At 43.9% G+C, this 23,216-nt stretch overlaps 2 protein-coding genes across 2 annotated transcripts in view; both read left to right on the top strand.

Annotated features, from left to right (window-relative positions):
• psmb4 (proteasome 20S subunit beta 4) overlaps positions 1-2,707 on the top strand; it is a 10,067-nt gene extending 7,360 nt beyond the window's left edge. Inside the window, exons 6-8 of the mRNA XM_020621498.1 lie at positions 1,121-1,237; positions 1,836-1,924; positions 2,552-2,707. Coding sequence (XP_020477154.1) covers positions 1,121-1,237; positions 1,836-1,924; positions 2,552-2,564 — 219 coding nt within the window. The 3' untranslated portion in view covers positions 2,565-2,707. The remainder of the gene's footprint in view (positions 1-1,120; positions 1,238-1,835; positions 1,925-2,551) is intronic.
• Positions 2,708-3,298: 591 nt separating this feature from the next.
• On the top strand, positions 3,299-10,270 carry rfx5 (regulatory factor X, 5). The gene is made up of 11 exons (XM_020621540.1): positions 3,299-3,386; positions 4,800-4,936; positions 5,128-5,161; positions 5,280-5,362; positions 5,444-5,566; positions 5,644-5,760; positions 5,898-5,976; positions 8,326-8,524; positions 9,105-9,187; positions 9,265-9,402; positions 9,623-10,270. The coding sequence occupies exons 2-11, from the start codon at positions 4,833-4,835 to the stop codon at positions 10,268-10,270; spliced, it is 1,608 nt and encodes a 535-aa protein (XP_020477196.1). The 5' UTR covers positions 3,299-3,386; positions 4,800-4,832.
• The last annotated feature ends 12,946 nt before the right edge of the window (positions 10,271-23,216 follow it).

Below are 23,216 nucleotides of genomic sequence, written 5' to 3'. Positions count from 1 at the left end.
TGTTGCCCAGCGACAGCCCCAAAACCTGAAAGATCTGGAGAGAAGACCTGTATGGAGGAATGGGCCAAAATCCCTGTTGCAGTGTGTGCAAACCTGGTCAAGAACTAAAGGAAACATCTGACCTCTGTAATTGTAAACAAAGGTTTCAGTACCGAATATTAAGTTCTATTTTTATATTGTTTCAAATACTTATTTCATGCAATAAAATGGAAATAAATTATTTAAAAATCTAACTGTGATTTTCTTGAATTTTTTTGTGGATTCTGTCTCACACAGTTGAGGTGTACCTACGATGAAAATTACAGATCTGTCCAGTCTTTGTAAGTGAGAAAACTTGAAAAATTGGTGGTGTATCAAATACTTATTTGCCCCATTGTACATAAAATATTAAAATTAGAATTAAAATGATTAAAATTGCATTGCGAATTGAATTTATACACTTGTGAAAATTTCACCAAAACCTGAAACAATTAGAGCTTTATAAACACAGATATTGAGGCAGAATTGTTGCACTGAAGTACATACAGTTGTACTGGTGTCCCTAATAAAGTGGCCAGTGAGTGTATATAATTGGATTGTAAGTATTGATGCGGCGTTATGTTCATCAGAGTCAAGCATATAAATAAGAAATAACTTGAATTATATCATAACTGTCTGATAAGAAAAAAGTTTTCATGGTGAAATATTTAGTTGTACTGGGCCCTACTCTGAGGGGGATAAAGGACCCTGGTGATGCTGCATTTAAAAGCTTTGTACCTGAAACCAGCCAAGCTTCTTGGATAGATGAGGTACATTTAAAGTTTCCTGTGTGCTGTGGTTACAGGATTTAAATGTGATGTGGGTTGGGAGCTTGACCAGAGTTTAATACCATCAACCGCAGAACACAGAAAACACTGAGCATGAAACTTGTCATTAGTGAAGGACAGGCTGGGATGTGAATATAGATTATTGATCAGAGTTAAAATGGCTGCCAGGCTTATCATAGGAGATAAAAAGCAGCTGCTGAGTCTGGCTGTGTGGTGCAGGTGTTTTCTTTGCCCTTGGGCATCTGTTAATATTATACACACTATAAGGTAATGAATAGATGCATGGACAAATGGATGTATTTACATGTGTGCAGCCCCTGATGAGGGAGGTGATGGAGAACAAGGTGGAGATCACCAAACAGGAGGCTCGGGACCTGGTGGAGCGCTGCCTCAAAGTGCTGTACTACAGAGACGCTCGCTCCTACAACAGGGTGAGTTCACGTCTCCTCTCTGTCCTGGGAGCGTTGCTGATCCCAGGTCTGCTGTGAGAAAAAGCTGTTTGAGTAACAAATAGTGTCTTTGCTGACCTCCACTGGTTTAAAGGAAAACTGCTGATCTTTCAAGAGGTTTTATGATAACAGAATTGGTGGGGGAGTGCACAGGAAGCATGGAGGGATGCAAGATGACCTTCAGTTAGATGTACTAACAAGTGTTTATTTAGTAAAACCTCCCTGAAAACCAGCCAGGTTTTCCTTTAACTTCTCACCTTGTTGCACTGAAATTCAGGTGTATGTGTTCAGCCACCAGCTATTATGTGTGTCCCACCTTAAGAATTGAGCAAACCAGTTGCATGGATGATAAATTACCTTGAATCGTGTCTTAGTTCAGTTCACAATACTAAGATTTTCTTAAAGACTAAGAAAAGTAGAAAAATGATGTGGGTCCTGGATTAGCACCAGTCAATACATTGACATAAAAGTAACTACACAAAGTCACTTATACTGTCTGAGGGTGTTAACATCTGACATTTAATTTGCTTATGTGTGTGTGTGTGTGTGTTTTTTTTTTTTTTTCTTTCTCAAACTTCAGCATGAGATCGCGATAGTAACAGAGGAGGGTGTGGAGATTATCGGTCCTCTGTCCTCTGAAACCAACTGGGACATCGCTCACATGGTCAGGTAGGATCAAAGGTCAAGGAGCAACAAAACATGTTATGAACTTCCACAGCGAACAGGTCAGAGGACAGTTGTTGTATTTTCTGCAGTGGTGCAAAGTGATCCTGATGCAAACCAGAGTGTAAAACTGTACAGATAAACTGTAGGCTGAGAGAAGAGCTGCTGCCTTCACCGGTGTACGAATATTTTCAGCAGATTTGTTTCAGACAGGATGGGTGTTGTGCCCTCTTTAATATATAGATGTAGTCAACTTGCAAATTTAGCTTATTGAGTAATTGATCATTCATTAGTTTTATATAACCAAACTTTTAAAAAGTATATCTGGTATTAGTTTGTCCACTGTAACAGTTTCTATTTTCATAGATGAAATCTCTGTGGTTTTCAGGCTGTTGGACAGACTGTAAACATTCAGTAAAGGCATCAGTTTTGGCACTTTAACATATTAGTGACTGAATGAATGGCATAACAGAAAAATTTTAAAATGAAATTGTCACCATATTTATGTTTACTGTTGATACAAACCATGTCAGCATGTTTTGCAGTGAAGTAGTTCAGGCTTGAAAACACATAAACCTACATTTCAAGTCTTTATGATAAATTTTCAGACTGTTTATTCCTGTTTCTCTGCAGTGGGTTTGAATGAAAACGAGCTGCAATCGATGAAGCCTCGTTGTTTTTCTGCTGCATCTAAAACAACGGCCCACGTGCAGATCGTCTATCCCAGTGCAGTTTTTTTTCCTCATGTACTGTCACTTTTGTATAATGGAAAATAAATGTGATAAGAGTATTGTTTTTGTGGTTTTATTCGTGTGTTTTGTATTAATGAATATTATCACCATTTGGAAACTGAACTGGAAATCATTTAATTCAAGTTTATGACCAATAAACAAGTTCTTTTGGGACCCAAATTATGGAGCTACCAAAACAATGTTTGTTTAAGTTTTATTGGTTTTAATATTGCACAATCTAGATATAGTGGCTATTTGGTCAAATCTGTCCACAAAGTAATAGCCATCAAGAAAATCCACTATCAGTATCTTCTTGACAATATGGGACCCATCTATTGTATGGAGTTAATGTTTTTAAGAGTATGTAGGTTTCAAAGACTTTACACTGCATTTGTCTAAACTGCATCATATTCACCATACCTACATCTTTATTAAATGTTTATTTGAAGTACTTTAGCTTTCTCTCTAAAAGGCGGCTGTTGCTATGCGGATTTCGTGAAATAAAATCATCAATTTTGTAACTGGGCAGACCAGAAAAACGCGTCCAATCAAAATAATCCCCGGGGGAAAAATAATTCTGACCTACGAATTTGATTCGACCAGTTTTATATATCCGGGTAGATTCGTGACAGCGCACCAATCGGAATAGACGTCGGCTTTGTAGTCAGGCAGACATAATAAAGTCGTCCAATCACAAAAAAAATCAGAAAGGGGATTTTTGCTGTATCTTGGCTCAGGTACTTTATTTTTCTTTTTTAAAATAATCACTCAAGTTGGACTTAACGAATAGAACATACATTTATAACAGAATTAATTATCTGTTATGAGGAAATATTTGTAAATTTAAAATATCGTCCAAAACATGCTAAAATTGTGTTTTAGTGCTTGGAAGCTAATGCTATCTGATAGCAACTAGCTAGTTAGCTACCATCTTACTGTTAGCAGCGAGCTTCTAGCTAACCATGGAGGACGCGTCAGATGTCAGCCTTAGCCAAAATAATAACTCTTCTTTCGTGAGAAGCGGTATTCAGGTTCTCAAACCTATGTCTGACCAATCTGTAATACATCCAGCTATCACGCTGGAGCGTCGCTGTCTCGGTCAGCTAATGCAGAGGGCGTGTGTCGTCCGCTAGCCTGTTAGCCCGGCTCTAACATGTTGACTCAATGTGTGCTGTAGTAGTAAAGACAGGCACATGACCACCGGCGCTACGCCCGCTGGAAACACGGCATTCAGTCATGACAGGGGGAGCACGGCTGACACATTTCAGCTGCTTGCACGGTTGCTCCTGCAGCAAATGTTTGTTGGTGTGTGGAGTGAATATGGCCGGTGCTGTGTTTTGCTCCACAGAAACATGCCTCCCGCTCCGGTGGTGATAGTAACGTTTAACGGCAATGTGACAGCTGGAATGTGTTAGTGACCCGGCGTCCAGCGGGCCTTGTACCGGCTGTAGGCACGAAGCGGGCTGAAATCTGAGCTGAATAATGTGGTGTGGTGTGATGTTAAAATTCAGTGGGTCTGCAGGTGCTGCAGTGACCCGGCTGTCTGCGCTCGGCCACCTGACGGCGGGGAGACTCTGCGGGTGTAAAAGTCTGATAAAGCACCGAATTCAGTTCCCCCAAAATAAAGGCCCTAAAAGGTTTTAGAAAGGTTTAAATTTCACTTGCAGTGATGTTGACGATTTTATTGTCTGCCATAAAGACGAAGTTAAGTTTGTTAAAATTTTCAGGAATCTATTAGGAAACTCATCAACCCATGATGTCACATGCAGCAAAACCTGAATCAACAAACTAACTAGTTATTCTTTAACTGGTTGATCCAGCCACAGATGTTTTGCAATTTGTGTCCAGGCATGGATGGGTTGTAAGACAGTGCACCCCCTCCTACATAGGACCCCAGTCACCTTGTTTATAGTGTGTTTTGCATCTTTCCTTTGGCTCTTTGTTGTTTTATGTCTTTTTGGGAGACTTCTGCCCATTTTGTCGTCTTTGTTGAAACTATATGATTCTTCCCCCGAGTGAAATATTTTGAAGGCTGCATCATTTCTCCCATACGAGAACTTTATTTCCTGAGCTTTCAGCCATGTCTCAGTGAAGGTGAGTCATCACATGAAGTCAGTGTCCTTACTAAGTATTTTTTTGTGTCTTCTCAGATGGTGGAACACAGCACTGGTTAGTTGGTCCAGATGTTGGAGGACCAGCGGCACCGGCAGGGGGAGGGCAGCCTGGAGGCGGGGGAGGGTGACACTGAGCCCAGCATGCTGCTGCAGAAACTCAAGAGCAACATATCGTAAGTTGACTGCTGCGACGCAGTCCAGGTTTCTGCAGGTCTTGAAAAGTCTTTAAAACACTGCTTTGAGGTGGAGTTCCTGCTTTCAGCAGATGTTTGATGCAGACAGTTGTTGATGTTTGCAGTTTCCTTCACACACTGATCATGTTTGAATGAGCAGGTTTCTCATTGCTGTGGTCTCTGTGTTGCAGTAAGAGTGTTCAGACCAAAGTGGATCAGATCCTGGTAAGAACCACAAGCAGAGTTCTGATGTGCAGTTAAATGACACCTGTGGTATCTGCTGGGTCAAAGATTTTTGACATGTGCACCTCAGTGCTCATTTGTTCTGCTCTGCTTTTAACAGCAAGACGTTCAGCGCTTCTCCGACAATGACAAGCTGTACCTGTACCTCCAGCTGCCCTCTGGACCCAGTTCTGGAGACAAGAGGTCGGGCCTGTTGTTGTTAAAGAGTTACATGTTGTTCATTATATGCATTGTGACAGGAATAGTGTGTGTGTGTTTGTGTAGCGGCGGTGACTCCTGCTCATTCAACACAGCCGACCAGCTTCACACCTGTAACTGGATCCGCAGTCACCTGGAGGAGCATTCAGACACCTGCCTGCCTAAACAGGATGTCTACGAGACATACAAGTCAGAAAACACTCACAGAACTTCTTGACATTGTTGTTTGGCTCATGTGATCCCTGACTGTCCTTGTTGTCCTGCAGGCGATACTGTGAGAACTTGCAGCACCGGCCTCTGAGTGCCGCCAACTTCGGGAAGATCATCAGAGACATTTTCCCCAACATCAAGGCCCGGCGGCTCGGCGGCAGAGGACAGTCTAAATATCCTTTCCCCTACCAATCTCTGAAACTTAGTGAATCTATATTTACATGTTGCTGTGCTGACATGCACTGGTGCTGACGTACTGTGCGGGTCTGTCAGGGTCCGGGTTGAATTCCCTAACCTTCCTGGCTGATACATACTGTTACAGCGGCATCAGGAGGAAGACAGTTCTCAACATGCCTCTGCTGCCCAACCTGGACCTGAAGAATGACCCGGTACATACACACACACACTACTGTGTAGTGGGACTTTCACTGCTACTTGACTAGTATTAGTCTGCATGGTAGGCAGTTGTCGACCGCTCATGGATAATAAGATTTCAGTCGACACATTTACACTACTTAATGTGTATGAAGTTCATACTGTGAGAACCTTTCTCTGGCGACTGACTCCAAACCCTGGTTTCTGTCTTAATCAAAATCAGCTGTGTCTGTCAGGATTATGACAGGGCGCTCTGCAGGTGTTTTAAAAGTTACAAAGTATTACATTTAATTTCCTCAGAAACTCTTAAATGTCACTTTACTAGTGGTGGAAGTAGTACTCAGATCCTTTATTGAAGTAAAAGTAGTAATACCATAGTGCAAAAAAGTTCAGCATTCAAAATGTCACTTAAGTAATACTACAAAAGTATCAGCATCAAAATATCCTCGAAGTAGCCAGTGTACAAGTATTCATTCTGTGGAATGGCACGTTTCCTATGATTGGATCATAGTGACTGATGCATTACTGTGTCTATCACTTTAATGCTGCAGCTGGTAATGGTGAAGCTGATGTTAACTACCTTACAGTGGGCAAATAAGTTGATAGGCCGCCGATTTTTCAAGTTTTCTCACTTACAAAGACTGGACAGATTTGTAATTTTCATCGTAGGTACACCTCAACTGTGAGAGACAGAATCTACAAAAAAATTCAAGAAAATCACGTTGTTAGATTTTTAAATAATTGATTTCCATTTTATTGCATGAAATAAGTATTTGATACAATAGAAAAATAGAACTTAATATTTGGTACCGAAACCTTTGTTTACAATTACAGAGGTCAGACGTTTCCTCTAGTTCTTGACCAGGTTTGCACACACTGCAGCAGGGATTTTGGCCCACTCCTGCATACAGGTCTTCTCCAGATCTTTCAGGTTTGTCGCTGGGCAACATGGAGTTTCAGCTCCCTCCATAGATTTTCTATTGGGTTCAGGTCTGGAGACTGGCTAGGCCACTCCAGGACCTTGAAATGCTTTTTACAGAGCCACTCCTTAGTTGCCCTAGCTATATGTGTTTGGGGTCATTGTCATGCTGGAAGACCCAGCCACGACCCATCTTCAATGCTCTTACTGAGGAAAGGAGGTTGTTGCCCAAAATCTGGCGATACATGGTCCCAAAAGTTCTATTTTGGTCTCATCTGACCACATGACCTTCTCCCATGCCTCCTCTGGATCATCTAGATGGTCTTTGGCAAACTTCAGACAGGCCTGGACATGTGCTGGCTTGAGCAGAGGGACTTTGCGTGCGCTGCAGGATTTTAAGCCATGACGGTGTAGTGTGTTACTAATGGTAACCGTTGAGACTGTGGTCCCAGCTCTCTTCAGATCATTGACCAGGTCCTCCCATGTAGTTCTAGGGTGATCCCTCACCTTTCTCAGGATCACTGACACTCCACGAGGCGAGATCTTGCATGGAGCCCCAGTCCGAGGGAGACTGACGGTCATCTTGAGTTTCTTCCATTTTCTAATAATTGCGCCAACAGTTGTTGCCTTCTCACCAAGCTGTTTGCCTATTGTCCTGTAGCCCATCCCAGCCTTGTGCAGGTCTACAATTTTGTCCCTAGTGTCCTTAGACAGCGCTTTGGTCTTGCCTATGGTGGAGAAGTTGGAGTTTGATAGATTGAGTGTGTGGACAAGTGTCTTTTATACAGGTAACGAGTTCAAACAGGTGCAATTAATACAGATAATGAGTGGAGCAGTGGCTGTTTTTGGCATGGGCGAACCGGGCAGGCGCCCGGGGCAGCATTTTTTCATGACCAGTTGGGGGGTGGCACAAGCACTTGGAAAGGTAACGAGTTCAAACAGGTGCAATTAATACAGGCAATGAGGGGAGGATAGGAGGGCTTCTTAAGAGACAAACTAACAGGTCTGTGAGAGCCAGAGTTCTTGCTGGTTGGTAGGTGATCAAATACTTATTTCATGCAATAAAATGGAAATAAATTATTTAAAAATTTAACAATGTGATTTTCTGGAATTTTTTTTAGATTCTGTCTCTCACAGTTGAGGTGTACTGTACCTACGATGAAAATTACAAATCTGTCCAGTCTTTGTAAGTGGGAAAACTTGGAAAATCAGCAGTGTATCAAATACTTATTTGCCCCACTGTATATACTTATAATGTGAAGTACTTTCCATCCTGCTGGGTAGCTGGTGGATTTCCCACTGGGATCAATAGAGTCTGATGGTTCTACTGGGTTTGGTTTGATTCATCTGATTCTGGAAAGGAAATGAAGTTATTAAATGAAGTTTGTCTTTGACATGGAGTCCAAGTGTGAAAGAGCAAATATATCCTCCTCTTTGTCCTCAGGCAGAGCTGACTGAGCTGGTCCAGACCTACAAACAGGAAGTGACAGAGGCGGCGTGCGAGCTGATCTGTGATTGGGCACAGAAGATCCTGAAGCGTTCGTTTGACACGGTGGTGGAGATCGCTCGCTACTTGATCCAGGAGCACATCGTGAACCCTCGCTGCAGCCAGGCCGAGCTGGTTACCTCTGCCGCGCTCGCAGGTCAAGTGTGTTCACTTACTTTGTTGTAGTTGTTGATTGATTTGATAATCAGTTCATTGTTTTAGCACACATGAAGATTCTGTGGTTTAGTGTAGGATTTCATATTTCCTTTACTGTATCTTAAGCATCAATAAACTGAATATCTTCTATTTATCAGATTCATGTTACTGTTGAGAGCAGGGACTCTCCACTGCAGGAGCCTTATTTTAACCAGAGGGACCACGGGGTGAAATTAGTTTCTACTGTATGTAGTAGAACCAGTCCCTGCACTGGGGAGCAGGCATAGAATTTCTCCACCGTAGTTACCCACTGAAATGTGGTAGGCTGAGTAACGCTCGTCCCAGGTTCTAAGTGTGTTTCCACTACCCGCTGCTCGCTTTGGAGGTGTGTTCCAGGGGCTAAATTTTAACACCCCTCAGGAGGTACTACTAAAATCAAGTTCTGAGGGGGGAGGGGTAGGTGCACGCAGAAATGTCCCCCTGATTGGTTAAATGCCAGCATCTTCACACCTCAGCGAACAGCATAGCAGTGAGAACAAGGTCATATTGGCTGACAGGTTCATCTTTGTGTGTGTCTGCAGGTGGTCCAGCCAAACCCCACAAGGTCATCAAGAAAACTCCAGTCATCTCTAAAGCTGAGAGTGACGGAGCAGCAGATCCGAAGGTGCTGACGTGTTTCTGTACAGTCTCTGGTCACGTGCAGTCTGTCTCTGCTGCTCACCACTTCCTGTCTGTCTGCAGAAGGACCTCGGAGATTCTTCCTCCTCGTCTTTGCTGAAGCCGCTGTCTGGAGACAGAACAGCAGCAGCAGCCAAACCTTCCTCCCTGGATGCCCCTCTTCCTCCCTCCTCTTCTTCCTCTTCCTCTCTACGTCCTGCGGTAGGTCGATCCCTCCACCTGTCTGCCCCTGTGTTCACCTCCAGCACCTCTTTGAGAAAAGTCATACTGTCTCCTCTTTTTCTTCTGGTTGGTGAAATCATCCAGGTGATGTCTTCTGCCAGTCAGAGTTAGGCTGTTTGGTTTTTCCCGGGTTTGTAATAATTTTTTATACTTACAATAAACAAATTAGCAAATAAATACTTGTGATGCTGTGATGCAGATGGAGGCCGTCATGACGCAGTACCCCAGAATCCTCCCTCGGAGCTCCATCCCTGATAAGGCCCAGCTCTCACTCCGCTCCTCTCCGCCCTCGTTGGCTCCCAAAGATACCCCTGGTGTCGGGGTGGCATCTGGACATGGAGGTCCAGCTACCAGCAGGGGTGGAGTGAAAGTCATCGCCATGGCAACGCTGCATCAGCAGCAGGGCGGTCCTGCGGTGATGATCATGCCACAGGGCTGTCTGCCCTACGAGAGGGAGGTTGCCCCGCCTCCACCACCGCAGCAGCACCACGCCCCAGCTGCCCCCACCTCTGTGGTTCAGAAGCCTCGGAGCAACACCAACAAGCGCCCTCTGGAAGTAGTGACATCAGGTGGCGGTGCAGCAGGCGGGTCTGGTGGCTCCACTGCCAACACTCCTCCAGTGAAACGGAAACGTGGACGACCGAGAAAACCTCGGCCAGAAGACAGCCTGGCTGCACCTCCTACTGCTCTTTCTCCTCAGCCTCCACCTCCTGCACCTCCCTCCCAATCTCCCATCATCACCTCCCTGACCGGCGGCGTCATCCAGAAAGCGTCTTCCTCCTCCTCCTCCTCCTCCTCACAGCAGGTGCTGGAGGTGGTGATCCAGGAACCTTCGGGCCCTGAGTAACCTGCCGGTGGCGTCAGACCCAGGTCACCGGCTAGTGGAGCACCGTGGCGTGGTGGTTCAGTGTCAGCCGGGTGGGGTGACCGAGCCGGACCACCACAGCCAGCCGCTGTTACTGCTTCAAAGTCCAGGGAACCCAAGCTGGGACCTAGCGTTGAGACGGACCCCGATGGTGGAGGTGATCCAGAAAGCTCCAAGACCAAGTAATAACAACAGCAGCAGCACTGCTCCTCCACCTGCAGCACAGCTCCATCCTCCTCCTCCTCTTCCCCCGCCCACGCTGCATGAGGAGCAGGGGGAGGTGGAGATAACGCTAACGCCGGTGGAGCTGCATGTCAGCCCGCTACTGCCTCCCTCCATCTCCACCTCTTCTGCTCCCATCTCCTCCACCACAGCAGTGAGTAGTGAGGAGGAGGCGGGAGGAGAGAGCAGCACCTCCTCAAAGCCTGAGAGACACTAGCTCTCATCACTATGCCTCCTCCTGTTTATAAGCCCCCTCCCCACCTCAGCTTTTACCTCACATGCAATGAAGCCCCACCCCCTTTACCTCTCTTCTTCCTCATTGGTGGAAATCCCAGATCGGCAACAGCAGAGAGCCAATCAGTGAGGATAAATGAAGCCAGACTTGACACACTGCCCTTCCATTGGCTCCCATTGCACCTGGACACTGTTAGAAACCTGTGATTCTTTGACTGCATGTCTGTCTGTGCATCACCTGTGGCTGAAACCATAAGAACGGCTCCTCAGGTGGAGGGGCCTGAGGCCATCCTCTTTTCCCTGCTTCCTTCCTTCCTTGCCTATTTGTAACCTCGCTCTCTAAACTTCCCATTTTCTTTGCTGAGCTTTGGTCGTCTGCCGCGTTGCTTCCACTGCCTCTGATCAGTAGAGTTATTAAAAAAAACTTTAAAGAAAAGATTGATATAAACAAAGGAGGACGGAAGAAGTGAGGTGGTGGAGGAGACATGCTTTCAGTACTGAATCAGGCCCCAGATGGCATTCACTCGATAGATACAGTAGGTACTACGGGTCAGAGCCTTGTAAAGGTTCTTTCTGCTAAACCTGAAAAAACAACCTTGTGAACAGAGCTCAGCCTCGACTCACCTTCAGTCCATATCAGGGAAATGTAGAAAACGCCCAGCGCTGACAGATCTTCTCACAGCTGCAAACTTCCTCAAACATCTGGGAGTTTACAGCAAGAAAAGATTCTTTCAGGCCTGTAAAAGGTGAGCTCAATAAAAAGGCTTGTGTAGGTGAGGAAACAGTGTTCAGAGGGAAAAAATGCAGCAGCTGCTGTAGAGGAGACGTGGGTGTGAACTTTGGGCTGAATGTGAGTTGCAGCTGAGCTTTTCTTCACAGAGTTCCTCTGCTTTAAACAGCTTTGGTGATTTGGGTTTTTATCAGTGTTGGTTTCATATTTCTGATCGTGTGTGTGTGTGTGCAAGAAAGAGAAAACGTCACAGCGCTCAGTTACCCGTCACCCAAAACTGTTTCATTATTTATTATTTCAGGTTGTTTTTTTGCAAACACTGGCGCGCCTACAGTGACACTGCATCATTTGGTCTATGGGCTCTACATTTGATTGAGTGTATTAATGAGATTATTTTAAATAAAAAGACAAAAACGCCACGCCGGGCTGCAGGGGTGTGGTGGGTAGCTTTTCATTTTACATCTCTTTACCCCTTTATCCTTTAACACTGCCACCAGTGTCCGCCCCCTGCTGCACTCACCCCAGCAGAGCTCACTGAGACAGAAAAGTGAAGACTCGCTTGTTGAATTGCGACCTTTGTGGTGAACAGAACTAAAAGTTTGTTTTTTCCTGTTGGAGACAAAGGCGTCAGCTCAGGCACAAAGAACAAAGCACAAAGTTCCCTGCCACGTAGGACTAAAGGTGGTTTAAAATGCAGTAAAACCAGTGTATCAATGGCAGATATTATGGTAAAATTATCCTGTGTAGCAGTGAAGTTTACTCTCCATGATTAGCTGGCTTAGACGTCATCGTATGTCGCCGTGTGCACTTTGCACTAACTCTTCTTGATCGCCACTGAAGCACTGTCCTTATCAGCAATGGGGCATGACCGTGTTTGACGTGAGAGAAACACTTGTTTTCTCCTGGTCTCTAACATCAGAAGGAAACCGCTGCTTCCACCTGACAGCGATGCAGCCTGTCCTCCTCATTACGCAGCCATATTTTCAGCAGCGACACTAATGTTCGCTAAGTTTCAGCTCAGTCCCACTTTTTTCCTTTTGATTCCAAACAGATGAGAAAAGTATAACACGTTTCTAATGCAACTGCAAAGGACAGTTAGACACTGAAGGTTGAAAGCAGCGGTTGGAGGATGTCTTGTTTCTTCTCCGGATGGGATCAGTGGGTAGAAGCACTCAGCTGGAGGAGGACTTTGGTCATCTCACATTACTGATGTCTGTTGTCATCTCTGCCAAACTGCCTCTCGCTCCACGTGAGGGCCTCGTCTTCATCGTTGGTGCTATAAAGCGCAGGCCTCTGCATCGCCGTCGGGCCTCGGTCCTCACTGGTTTCTGTCAGTTATCTGTACAAACCCCCTTTTGTCCACACTCGCATATCGAGGTGTGATTCTCGCTGTGAGTGAGTGTGTGTCCTTTTTTCCTTGTCCTGTGACAGCGAGAGCTTCGGGTCAGTTAAAGGGACGCCGAAAAAGCTTGACTGTTAAAAGCATATGTTGCATGATGGGAAAGTGAGTTTTAGCACTTGTCCTCTGCCATAAAGTGAGGGCAGTCCACCTTATACACTTGTGCAACACCATCACCTGTAATTTGTAATTACACTGGGCACTAATGATGTTCATATGTCGTTACTAAAGGGAAGTGCCAGTATGTAGGATGTTTCCATCTAATGGAAAAGCACCTTGTCTAAATTGCAGAGCCTCAGCCCTCAGACAGATCTGAAACAAATAGAACGCACTTTTCAAAACTAGACAAAGTCCTTGTGTTTTATGCATATATTGTTTTATGCAGTGAGAAAATACAAGTATTTATGACGCTTGCACTCAGTCCTTCAGAAAGCAGGTGTACGAGATGTATCTCAGACCCCCTGTGAAAGTGAAATGTTGCTTTTAATGTCTCATTGGGGATCTGCCATCGATGTAAAAATGTTCAGAGTGAAACCTGAGGTGACACAGCAACTGTGTTCCCTCTGCAGGATCTGCAGGGCTAAACTGGGCAGACTGGAAATACAAAGTAAGTTTGGTCATGAAAAGATGTGAAATAGGTAGGATTCAGTGCAAGTTGGAGTGGGGGGAGACTCAGTTTAGACCCATTTCACCCACTAACTTGTCCAGCTGGACATGCATATTGTCTGTGGACTCTGGTTGAAAGTTGTCTGGGAGTTTAGCAGCGCTGTAGAAATCTGCTTCTGAAAGTCAGAAATGGTTCAAGGGAAGTCATAAATGGCCTGAAACCTTGGTTTGGCCCAGTCCAGCTCTGAAGCTGTGAGCTGGGCTATCTGGACACATACAGTGTAATACCTGTATAAATGTTTGGAAGGAGCAGCATTGTGGAAATGATGATCCAGAATAACTGAGAGGACACTGTATCACCAGGTAGAGTGAACATTTGGAAGAAGCCTGGTGGATTCGCAGCGCTCTGAAAGTCGAGATCCAAAAGAACTCTGAGAAAGGTGGAAGTCCGGCTCAAAAAGGACTTTGAGACATGGTTCCAAACAAGCTGGTGAAAGGGGGGAGACTCCAGTTTGGCCCAGTATGGCCTAGCACTGGGAGCCCAGGTGTGAACGTGCAGGTGGTTGTTGGACTCTTTCACTGTGGAGCCCTGTCGCTCACAAAACAAAACCAGAAACGGGTCAGATAGTCAAAGACAAAGGATCGGGATTCGGGTAACAGTGCGTTGACCTTGAAGGACTGGACTCAGTGACACAGTGTCCTCTGATGTCACTTCCTGTTCTGCATCTGTTTGTGATGCCTCATTAACGTCTGTGTATTTTTGTCAAATTGATTTTGTCGTACCTTCATCTGATCTCATTTCACTTTAATTTCACTAAACACTGCTATGATTTATTGGAGTTAAAACAACATGAATGAAATTTTGTTCATTCACTTCCAGTTCAACCAGCATTGACATTTTTTTAACTAAAGAGTTAAACAACAGCTGTTCCCAGCTTACAGACCTCATGCAGGTTAACAGGAAGTATGTGGTGATATCTGTGATGGTCAGCCATCCGGTTCAGACAATCTCTAGAGATACGAAGTCAGACGGGATGTGTTGCAGATTTGTTGCTTTATTCTTCAGCCCATCTCAGAGGCTTCTTCTGTTCCCATTGGTCGAGACCCAGACACTTTAAAGGACAGGTTCACAATTTTTCAGGTCTGCCTTAAAACAGTCGTCAGGTGGCCATTAAAAACAAACTAAAACAGGCTTGTCTTGCTGTATTTGTCGTTCCTTCTGGACTTTAGGAGATGCCTTCCAGAAGAGACAAGATCTACAATACTCGTCCTGTACACAAATGTACTTAAATGTTTAGTTGTCACTAATATTTATTTATTTATTCATTTATCCTTCCAAATCAAGTGGGAATCCTCCAAAGCTAAAGTCTTTTTAGTATAGACATTTCTCCTTGTGCTTCCCTGTGGAGTTGCGGCTGAAGGATTGGAACAGAAAATGGAGATTTTGCACTAAAATGCTGTGACTTTGGAACATGTCAGCCTGATTTAACCTATTTAACCTAACCTGTGTCCTATAGAAGGAAAATTTTGTCGCTTTCATCAAACAACTCATTATGAAGGGACGTTTTAATAGCATCAAGAAAACCCTGTCCCAGTGAGTATTTTAGTAAAAGTAGCAATACCACAGAAATATGTAGAAATACAGTTGAAAGTTCTGTACTCAAAAGTTTACATAAAGGTACAAAAGTAGGGTCTTTAAAATGTACTTAAAGAACCAAAAGTAAAAGTGCTTGTTACTCCCTAAACCTACACAAGGCAGATGAAGCCTGGTGAGTGGACTGAAGGTGAATCAACAGTGCTGGTGACAAGATGTTGATCCGTGCGAGTTGATCCTGTTCAGGCGCTGCAGTTAATGCAGTAATGATGGTGGTAATGGTTGACTCCCAGTCTAAACTGAAGGCGGCTGTTTGTCAGAAACCCACTCACAGTTATTTCTAGATGTGTTTGAGTCTGATCATTCAAATGTGCATTTGTGTTGACAGTAAAGTGAGTTTCTCCTTATGTTCCCTGAGCACAGCCTTGCAGGCATGTCTCAGGCTCAGGAGCGCTGGGTAGTGTGGTCCTCTACAGTCATCTGGTCCAGGTTTATGGCCACACAGTGGGACTCTGCCCACTAACAGCAACATATAGAGCTTCATGCTGCCATTTCCTGTTCAGTCAACTTGTTTTGCCATCGATAATTTTATTAAATCCAATAATTTCTTTACATTTTTGTTGTTGCAGCTGTCTGTCTTTGCTACATCATAAAGTTGTACAGGTTGTAGATGTGCAGATTTTATTATTATTACTGTCACTGAAGGTCTTAAACTATTGTTGCGTTGTGGAAGATGCTGCTGCTTCCTGCATGGTTTTCCTGTGTCTTTGTTTTGTACATTATTAACTTTAAAAGTTTGGACAGATGGTTTGTTTTTCTTTCCCTGTTATCTGGTGACCTTTGTGTTTTTATTGTCTTTTTTTGCACTTTACCTATAAAGTTCATTATTAAAAGCAGGAGGTCGACATCGGTCCAAATGTGGAGAAAAGAAATTAGGCCTCCCTTGTTGTCCTTTGGTTTAGAAGCCACAATAATCAGTGAAATGCATCTTTACCTGTAAGTCACTGCTCCAGCCCCATTTGGTCTTTTGGAGCCTGTTTGTTTGTTGTGAAGAGAAAGAGAAAGTGACAGAGGACAGACCCAGAACATTAATGTGAATCTATTTTCCTACGCTGACTGGATTAAAAGATGAGACATTCACTGGCAGAGTCTGTTCTTTCATTTCTTTTATTCCCCTTTACTTTTTCTTTTAGTCTTTTTTGCTTCTCATTTATTCCTCCTTTCCCATGGTGTTTACTTTTTGTCTCTTTTTTGCTTTTTGTTTGTTTCCCTTTCCCCTCTTTTCTACTTTATGTTCTTTTTCTTCTTTCTGCCTCAGGTTTCTTGGTTCAGGTTGAATGTCCTACAGATTATCAGTTTTGTGTCAGTTTTAAAATGAAAATAGAAACATTATGATAAAAAAAGAGGAACATGAGACACTTTAACGGTTTGATCCTGAATCCACTTTGTTGTTGATCAAATAAAGAAAAGCGTGGGTGGAAAAACGGAATATTTTGGTCAAAACGGAAACGACCAAAACCTCAAACCGGAACTGATGCGACTCAGTTTTCACAATAAATGTTTTGTGCTCTGGAGGGAATGAAATCATGAGACTTACAGAAAACAACAACAATAAGAATAATCATCATCATTTTAACTGGTTTTCAATAATGATCATTAAATAAAACTGATCACAAATTTATTTTCTGATTTGGTAGACACATTTTTGAAAGAATTTATAGTTAACCTCTAGAGTCCTGAGCTTTGGAAACCCAAGCTGTGCGGTCCTAAGAATTTTTAGTTAAGGTTTTTATAAATTATATGAATAACAAGAGTAGCCTACAATTGTCAGGCAATGTAATATTTACTTGTTTAATTATTGTGAAATCTGTATTTTTTAAATAATTTTATGAAATTTAAAAAAGTCATATTATTTCAGTTTATCAGAGCTTAAGTAATGTCTTTTAATCATTGTTGTTCAAATATTCAAAATCCAAAGATTTGTAATTGAATATCATATATTTTAAAATAAAAGAGAAAAATCCTCTGACAAGCTGGGACCAGTTAATGTTTCGTATTTTTGCCTGAAATAATTAAGCGCTTATGATAATTGTTGCTAATTAACTTTATTTTAAAAACGTATCAATTAATTCGATAATTGCTTCAGTGACAGCTATTTCTGTGACTTGATTTCACTGTAGGTAGGTTGATAAAGAGCTATTTAAATAAAAAAAAAACCTATTTAGTCTAAAGAAAAATTTTGGCAGAAACTTTACCCAGAAAAAAAAACGGTATGGTTTTATTGTGTAACCATTGTGTAACCGGAAGTATTTGACGTGTTGGATTGCAGACGTTTGACGGATATTGCGTCACTGCTGCTTTAAAGCAGAACCGATATGAGCAGAGACAGGCCATAAATCCCCCTCATTAGATGCAACGGTTTATATCCTCAACATCGGGACTAGGACTAAAGTCTGGGTTAAACGTTTGGAGTCAGCACAGACTTTTCCGGGACGAAAACCGAATTTAACTACGAGTCTCGAAGCACTGGACCCGGAGAGGAGACGCTTCAGTAACCGGGTGAGCCTCCTTATTCTGCGCCTGTATTTTCCGCTTTTTGCTTCTCTTTTTCTCTGTGTTGTTGGTTGTTGGGACTTGGTGACGCTAGCTGTTACCCGTGTCTGGTTTTCGGGGGTTCCGTTGCGGGCTGTGGGCCTGCTGCAGCCCGGCTGTCCTCTTCTGTGCCCCGGTTTGTTTTCATCAGGGAGCGGCTCTGATGTCTCCAGGGTCCGTCCATGTTATCTCCGTAATATCTGTAAATTACGGTGTCTGTACCACAGGTTTAGAACATACGTGTTATGTTTCTGTAACTTCTCTACGACACCCTGCTCACGCCGTTATCGCTTTAGATGTATTTATTTATTTAGCCCTTTTAATGGGGTGTTTCCATGGACGGATCATGAGTCAATGGGTACCTGGGCATAGAGGAGCAACAGGCCCCCAATCCCTCCAATATACAACTCTCACAGACACACACACAGAGAGAAACAAAACTATTATAACACATCGATGTGCGTCTCTTTTTGTTTGCATCCTCACGGCAGTTCTTTTTATCTTTGCAGTAGGTTTGCAGCTCTTTTAGGTCATTTTAGGTCTTTCCACTGCATTTATGTCATTTTGTAGTCGTTTTGCATTCTTTTGTAGCAATTTTGTCTCTTTTGGTTTTTGTTTTCCAGTTGGTGGTGTGACTTACAACTAATCGTTTATCAAAATACATAGATTTGTTTTGTGTTGATCAGCTGATGCTGAAATTCAGTTTAATTCTAGTTTAATGTTCTTTTGTATAAAATAAAGAAGAAAATGAGGGAAATTAGTACCTTCCAGAAAAATGTATAGTCGTATGGGGGGGGAGTCACTGATGACGAAAACTTGGGACAGTGTTGTGGTAGTTATTACCTTGTTAATGTTGTCTGTCTGTGCTCTAACGTTTTGTAGTTAATAGACATTGTGGTGATAAAACTTTACACTTTGCCCTGAACTCCTCCATCAGTCAGTGCTGACACTGCCTTCACTGTCGCTCTGTTCATGTCAGTTTATCTCAACTCTGCCCTTTAATGTTATTAGAAATATATTTACTTTTGTTCAATTGGCAGTAAATCCTTTGGCTAATATTCACATCATTGCTGAATTATGACAGATGTTCTTAGATGTGGTGATTTGCTGCTTTTTTTTTTTTTTTGTCACATCTTGCTGGAACTGAGGATTCTGGGTTTTGGACTGTTGGTTGAATACAAAGAGAAATGAATACATCACCTCAGACTGTGGGAAAGTACAGCTTCACATTTTATTAACCAAACATTTAATAAAAAAACTAAATTAATTGATAGTGCAGTCCTAATTATTACCAGCATTTAAAAGAAATTCAGTTCCATTAAATGATCCAGAGGAGTTTGTTCTATGGAAGCCACTGAATGATGGCTGGTTCCCGTTTCTCCACTGTTACTACAGTACCCAGAATTCACTGCACACAGCTACACTAACAACATGTAGACAGACATTTCACTGTTTTATTTCCAGTGTTTTTTTTTCTGTGGAGTTTCAGCTCTGATGCTTGACAGCAGAGGATAACCAAGATTTTCTCCAAACTTCTTTTTGATAAAGTGTCAAATTTCTGAAGTGGATCAGTGTTAGTGTCTGAATTCAAAGAGGACTGTGACAGAGCAAAGTGAACAAAGCAGGAGAAACTGATGGGTTTAAATCAGGGTTGACACAAGAGCAACAGCGATCAGGTTTCATCAGATCAGGAACAAACGGTCTCGTCTTTCTGGAAACTTTCTGTCCGGGCTGAAACGTGAACCTGAGACCAGACCTCAGTCTCTTTATGATAAAGATCTGTGTGTGTGTGCTTCCTCATAGTTTTCCACAAGTATTCAGTATTTAAGAGAAGCCGCCCCTTTAGGTTAGAGTTTATTTATTAACTTTGGTTGATAAAGTAATGAAAGGAGTTCGTTTTTGCCGGACTGATGCATCAGTAAAGCTCGTTTAAAACCAGACACCAGTTCACATCAGCAGAACCACTGTGAGCTCAGCTGTGGTCAGCTGGTCGGAGAAGACGTGACATGGACTCACAGGTTTTTAATTTCCAGATTATATTGGTTTCCATCCTGCAGGAATTTCAGCAACGGGGTTGAGTTGTGGCTTCACAGTTTGACAGTGAGACACTGAGCTGTGCTTCGACTTTCACATGCTCAGGACGGTGTTTGAACAAAGGCCAGTTTCAGTCTGGACACAGGCTGAAACAGACGTGTTTCCAGACGTAACCTGCTTGATGACAACCGGCTCTGAGATGTTTCAGACCGTGTAGGAGGAAGTAACCAAACCTCCTTCAGAATGAGAAGCCTGGAGGCTTTTCTCCTGCAGCAACTGGTACGCAGCGTGATCCCAGTGACAAACCGGAACAACGGTAAACAACCAGACAGGAAAATCTCAGCTTTGGGTTGAGAGACTGAAACGGCTTCTTCTCTCCCACTTCTTGTGACTCTGTTTGTGTTTCTGGTGTTGTTTGTCGTCGCAGCGTCACATGTCTTCTGTGGGTGCGAAGTTGGTGTGGGGATGATGCGAGCTGAACAACAACCCAGAAACTCACCAGTGTTTCTTAAGGACTCACAGCAGTGGGTCCAGTGTTGTGTGCACAACACTGGAGCTGACATCACTCTGAGTAGGTGGGTTTTTGGCAGGTCCCCTTTGTTTCCAACTAACACCGGTCGGCTGTGTGAGGGGGTTTTTTGTCATTAAAGTTAATGAACCATGTGAAACCTGCTGCAGCCCTGAAGTGCTTTGTGTGTTTGAAGGATCCATGCATGAGTCAGTGCAGCAGAGACTGAAAGTGAAAGAGCTGGTGTTGCTGAGATCCTTAGATCCTTAGAGAAGAGACGCTCATCGGTCTGTTTTCTCTGTCATCACCAAGACAAGCGGTCAGCAGGCCGGAGGTCAAAGGTCAAAGTGTAGCATCACTCTGACCTCCACACTTTTACACCTCATCATTTAAAAGGCTGTGTTGGTATAAAAGACAGAGAGAAAGCTGTTTGGTTGCATATCACTTGAAACGGTGGGGGTTTGTTTTGTTTTGTTTTGTTTTTTTTTATCCCAGTGCCAACACCCTGACTGAGCTACTGACATGAGAAGTGTTTCAGAATCTGAAAAATTTGTTGATTTGTTCAACAGAAAATTAACTAATTCCAGATTTGCTCAACTTTTTTATGTCTCACAGTTTGGGTTGTTGGATCGAGATGACCTGTTTAATCAGCTATCCAAAACGCAGTGACCCCAACTTTAGTCTCAGGAATCACAGAGAAAAGCAGCAGTTCGTCTCACTTGGGAAACTGCAGCCAGGAAGTGTTTCCCAGTGGTCTTCTTTAGAAATGATTGGAATGATTCACTGTAATAAAAGTCAGTATGTCGATGGACTGGCTGCTGCACCACGCTAAAACATGACAGCACACACACTGTTACTATGGCAACAGGCGTGTGTGTGTGAATCTGCCCACGCCTCAACAATCCTGGAACCTCAAATCTGGAAACCATCACACATATGAACACACTCCCACACACTTTCTGCTGGGTTGACATCATACTCAACTCCTCTTCACTTTGTCAGGTGATTGGTCGATGTGTTGCTGATGTCATCAGGAGGACATGTGGCAGTATATGTCAACATTCATGACATATGTCGCAGGAAACCATGTTGGTGGGACACAACATGATGTTTGATGACGTCCCAGTCGACCATTACCACCTACAGCAGTAATTGTCTGTGCAGATTCTCAGTCATTCAGGTCATAGTAAGCTGAAAAAAAAACTTAGACAAAAATCAACTGGACTAGATTTCTAGGTCGAAGACATTTCACCTCTCATCCAAGAGGCTTCATCAGCTCTGCCCGACTGGCGTTGAGCTGGAGATATTTATGAGTTGTTATAGCCCAGTCCAGGTAACGATGCGCACCGATACCTGGCTATAACAACCCAGTCATTAGGAGACATTGTTGGCCTTCAAAGGACTGAAACACCACCGATAGGGATAAATATCTCCGGCTCAACGCCAGTTGGGCAGAACTGATGAAGCCCCCCCCCCATCTTACAGCAGTAATTGTTCATCCGGTTAGTTCCAGTCATATAATTCTACCCCAGGTGATGCTGAAAACTTAAGAACACATCATACTGGACCATGTCACTGTTTTCCATTATACTTTCCTACTTTGGATGATAAGATGGTAAAGGGTATTAAATTATATGAGCTGTTTAAAAGGTCTTACATTTAAACACAGTCAATCTGCAGAGAGCCTATAAAAGCGTCATCACGGAAACACCATCTTTATAAGTGTTGCCACAGAAACGGCACCTTTTCAACAGCATTGTTATGGAAACAGGGCTGAGAGTCAGGAGGTGGGACAGAAACGGGATGAGCTGCTGCTCAGTGAAAGCAGAGGAGACGTGGAGCCGAGACATCAGGCTGAACATCACCATAGAAACCTCCTCCCCCAGTCTCTGCAGCGATGAGGAGGAGGAGGAGGAGGATGCTCATCGCCTGCGTCACACTGACACAAGCGTGTCATCACTTCCTCGGAGGTTTCCCTCTGCACTGTGTTTTTAAAGCCTCCTCCGCCGGTCACAATAACCAGCTTCCTGTTCTTGCATCGCCTGCATGCTCCCGTCCCTTTGACCTCGTTTCCCTCATCTCCTCCCTCACCCCCAGGGAGATGCCTCACCTTGTGAAAACCTCTCTTCTAAAGGATCAAGTAGTGAATAGAGAAAAGTGTGCACAACACACACTCACCACCAAACCACAGGCTGCTACAAATGATTTATAATGAAGTAAAACTTGAATATGAAATCAAGTGAAAGTGAAACCTCATTAAATTTATCCCAAATTGTGAGTGTTTTATGAACAGGAAGTGATCGGAGATGCCAGCTGTGATGTCAGGTCGGTGTGCAGGAGGGCACTTGTTACATAATACACACACACACACACACGGAGGTGTGGGGGGGAGACCAGTCACATGATCAGGACACACAACAGGAATCAGCTCAGATTCTGCGCAAAGTCTGTGCTTAACTATTTCCTGACCAGGGGCAGACGAGCAGTTTGTGACTGACAGAGACGTTCAGGCTTCTCCTGCAGTCACAGCGCCACACCGGGGCTGTTGGGGATCAGCTGATGAAACCACAGCTCCTGGTGGTCTCAGCATCTGGTACGCACTAATGGGAGCAGACTGGGACCTGTGTTCTTCTGGGTAATGTGCATTTCCACCTCAGTGGCTGGGCTCAGCTGAGGTAGACCAGGACGGGCTGGAGACACTTTACATCTGGCTTTGGGACCCCCACCCCCAGGATGCCCCTGGGAGGGCTTGGAGATCACCACCAGGGAGGGGGGCGTCTGGACTTGCCTGCTGATCCTGCTGCAATACACAGTGGGTGATTGAAACTCATCTCATTTCTCTTTCTTCTTTTTTAGGTCTCCTCTTAAGAATGGCTGACGCCAAGGTCTCAGTGTCCCCGGCTCTGCAGCCGCTCCGCTGTAGCCCCTCCCACTCCACCCTGCCATCTCCACCCACCTCCCCATCCCACACCACTTTCTCCTGCCCCTCCTCCCCTTCTAGTGCCTCCT

This window comes from Monopterus albus, unplaced genomic scaffold (genome assembly GCF_001952655.1).
Source record: "Monopterus albus unplaced genomic scaffold, M_albus_1.0 scaffold260.1, whole genome shotgun sequence".
NCBI lineage: Eukaryota > Metazoa > Chordata > Actinopteri > Synbranchiformes > Synbranchidae > Monopterus > Monopterus albus.
This window is presented reverse-complemented; position numbering and strand designations above follow the sequence as displayed.

What these genes read in the sequence shown, in the direction of transcription:
- rfx5 (XM_020621540.1), top strand. Translation starts at nt 4,833, where the DNA reads ATGTTGGAGGACCAGCGGCACCGGCAGGGGGAGGGCAGCCTGGAGGCG. An exon ending in GGCGGCAGAGGACAGTCTAA is followed by an intron (nt 5,761 to 5,897) that starts ATATCCTTTCCC and finishes CCTGGCTGATAC; the next exon opens with ATACTGTTACAGCGGCATCA. An exon ending in TGGACCTGAAGAATGACCCG is followed by an intron (nt 5,977 to 8,325) that starts GTACATACACAC and finishes CTTTGTCCTCAG; the next exon opens with GCAGAGCTGACTGAGCTGGT.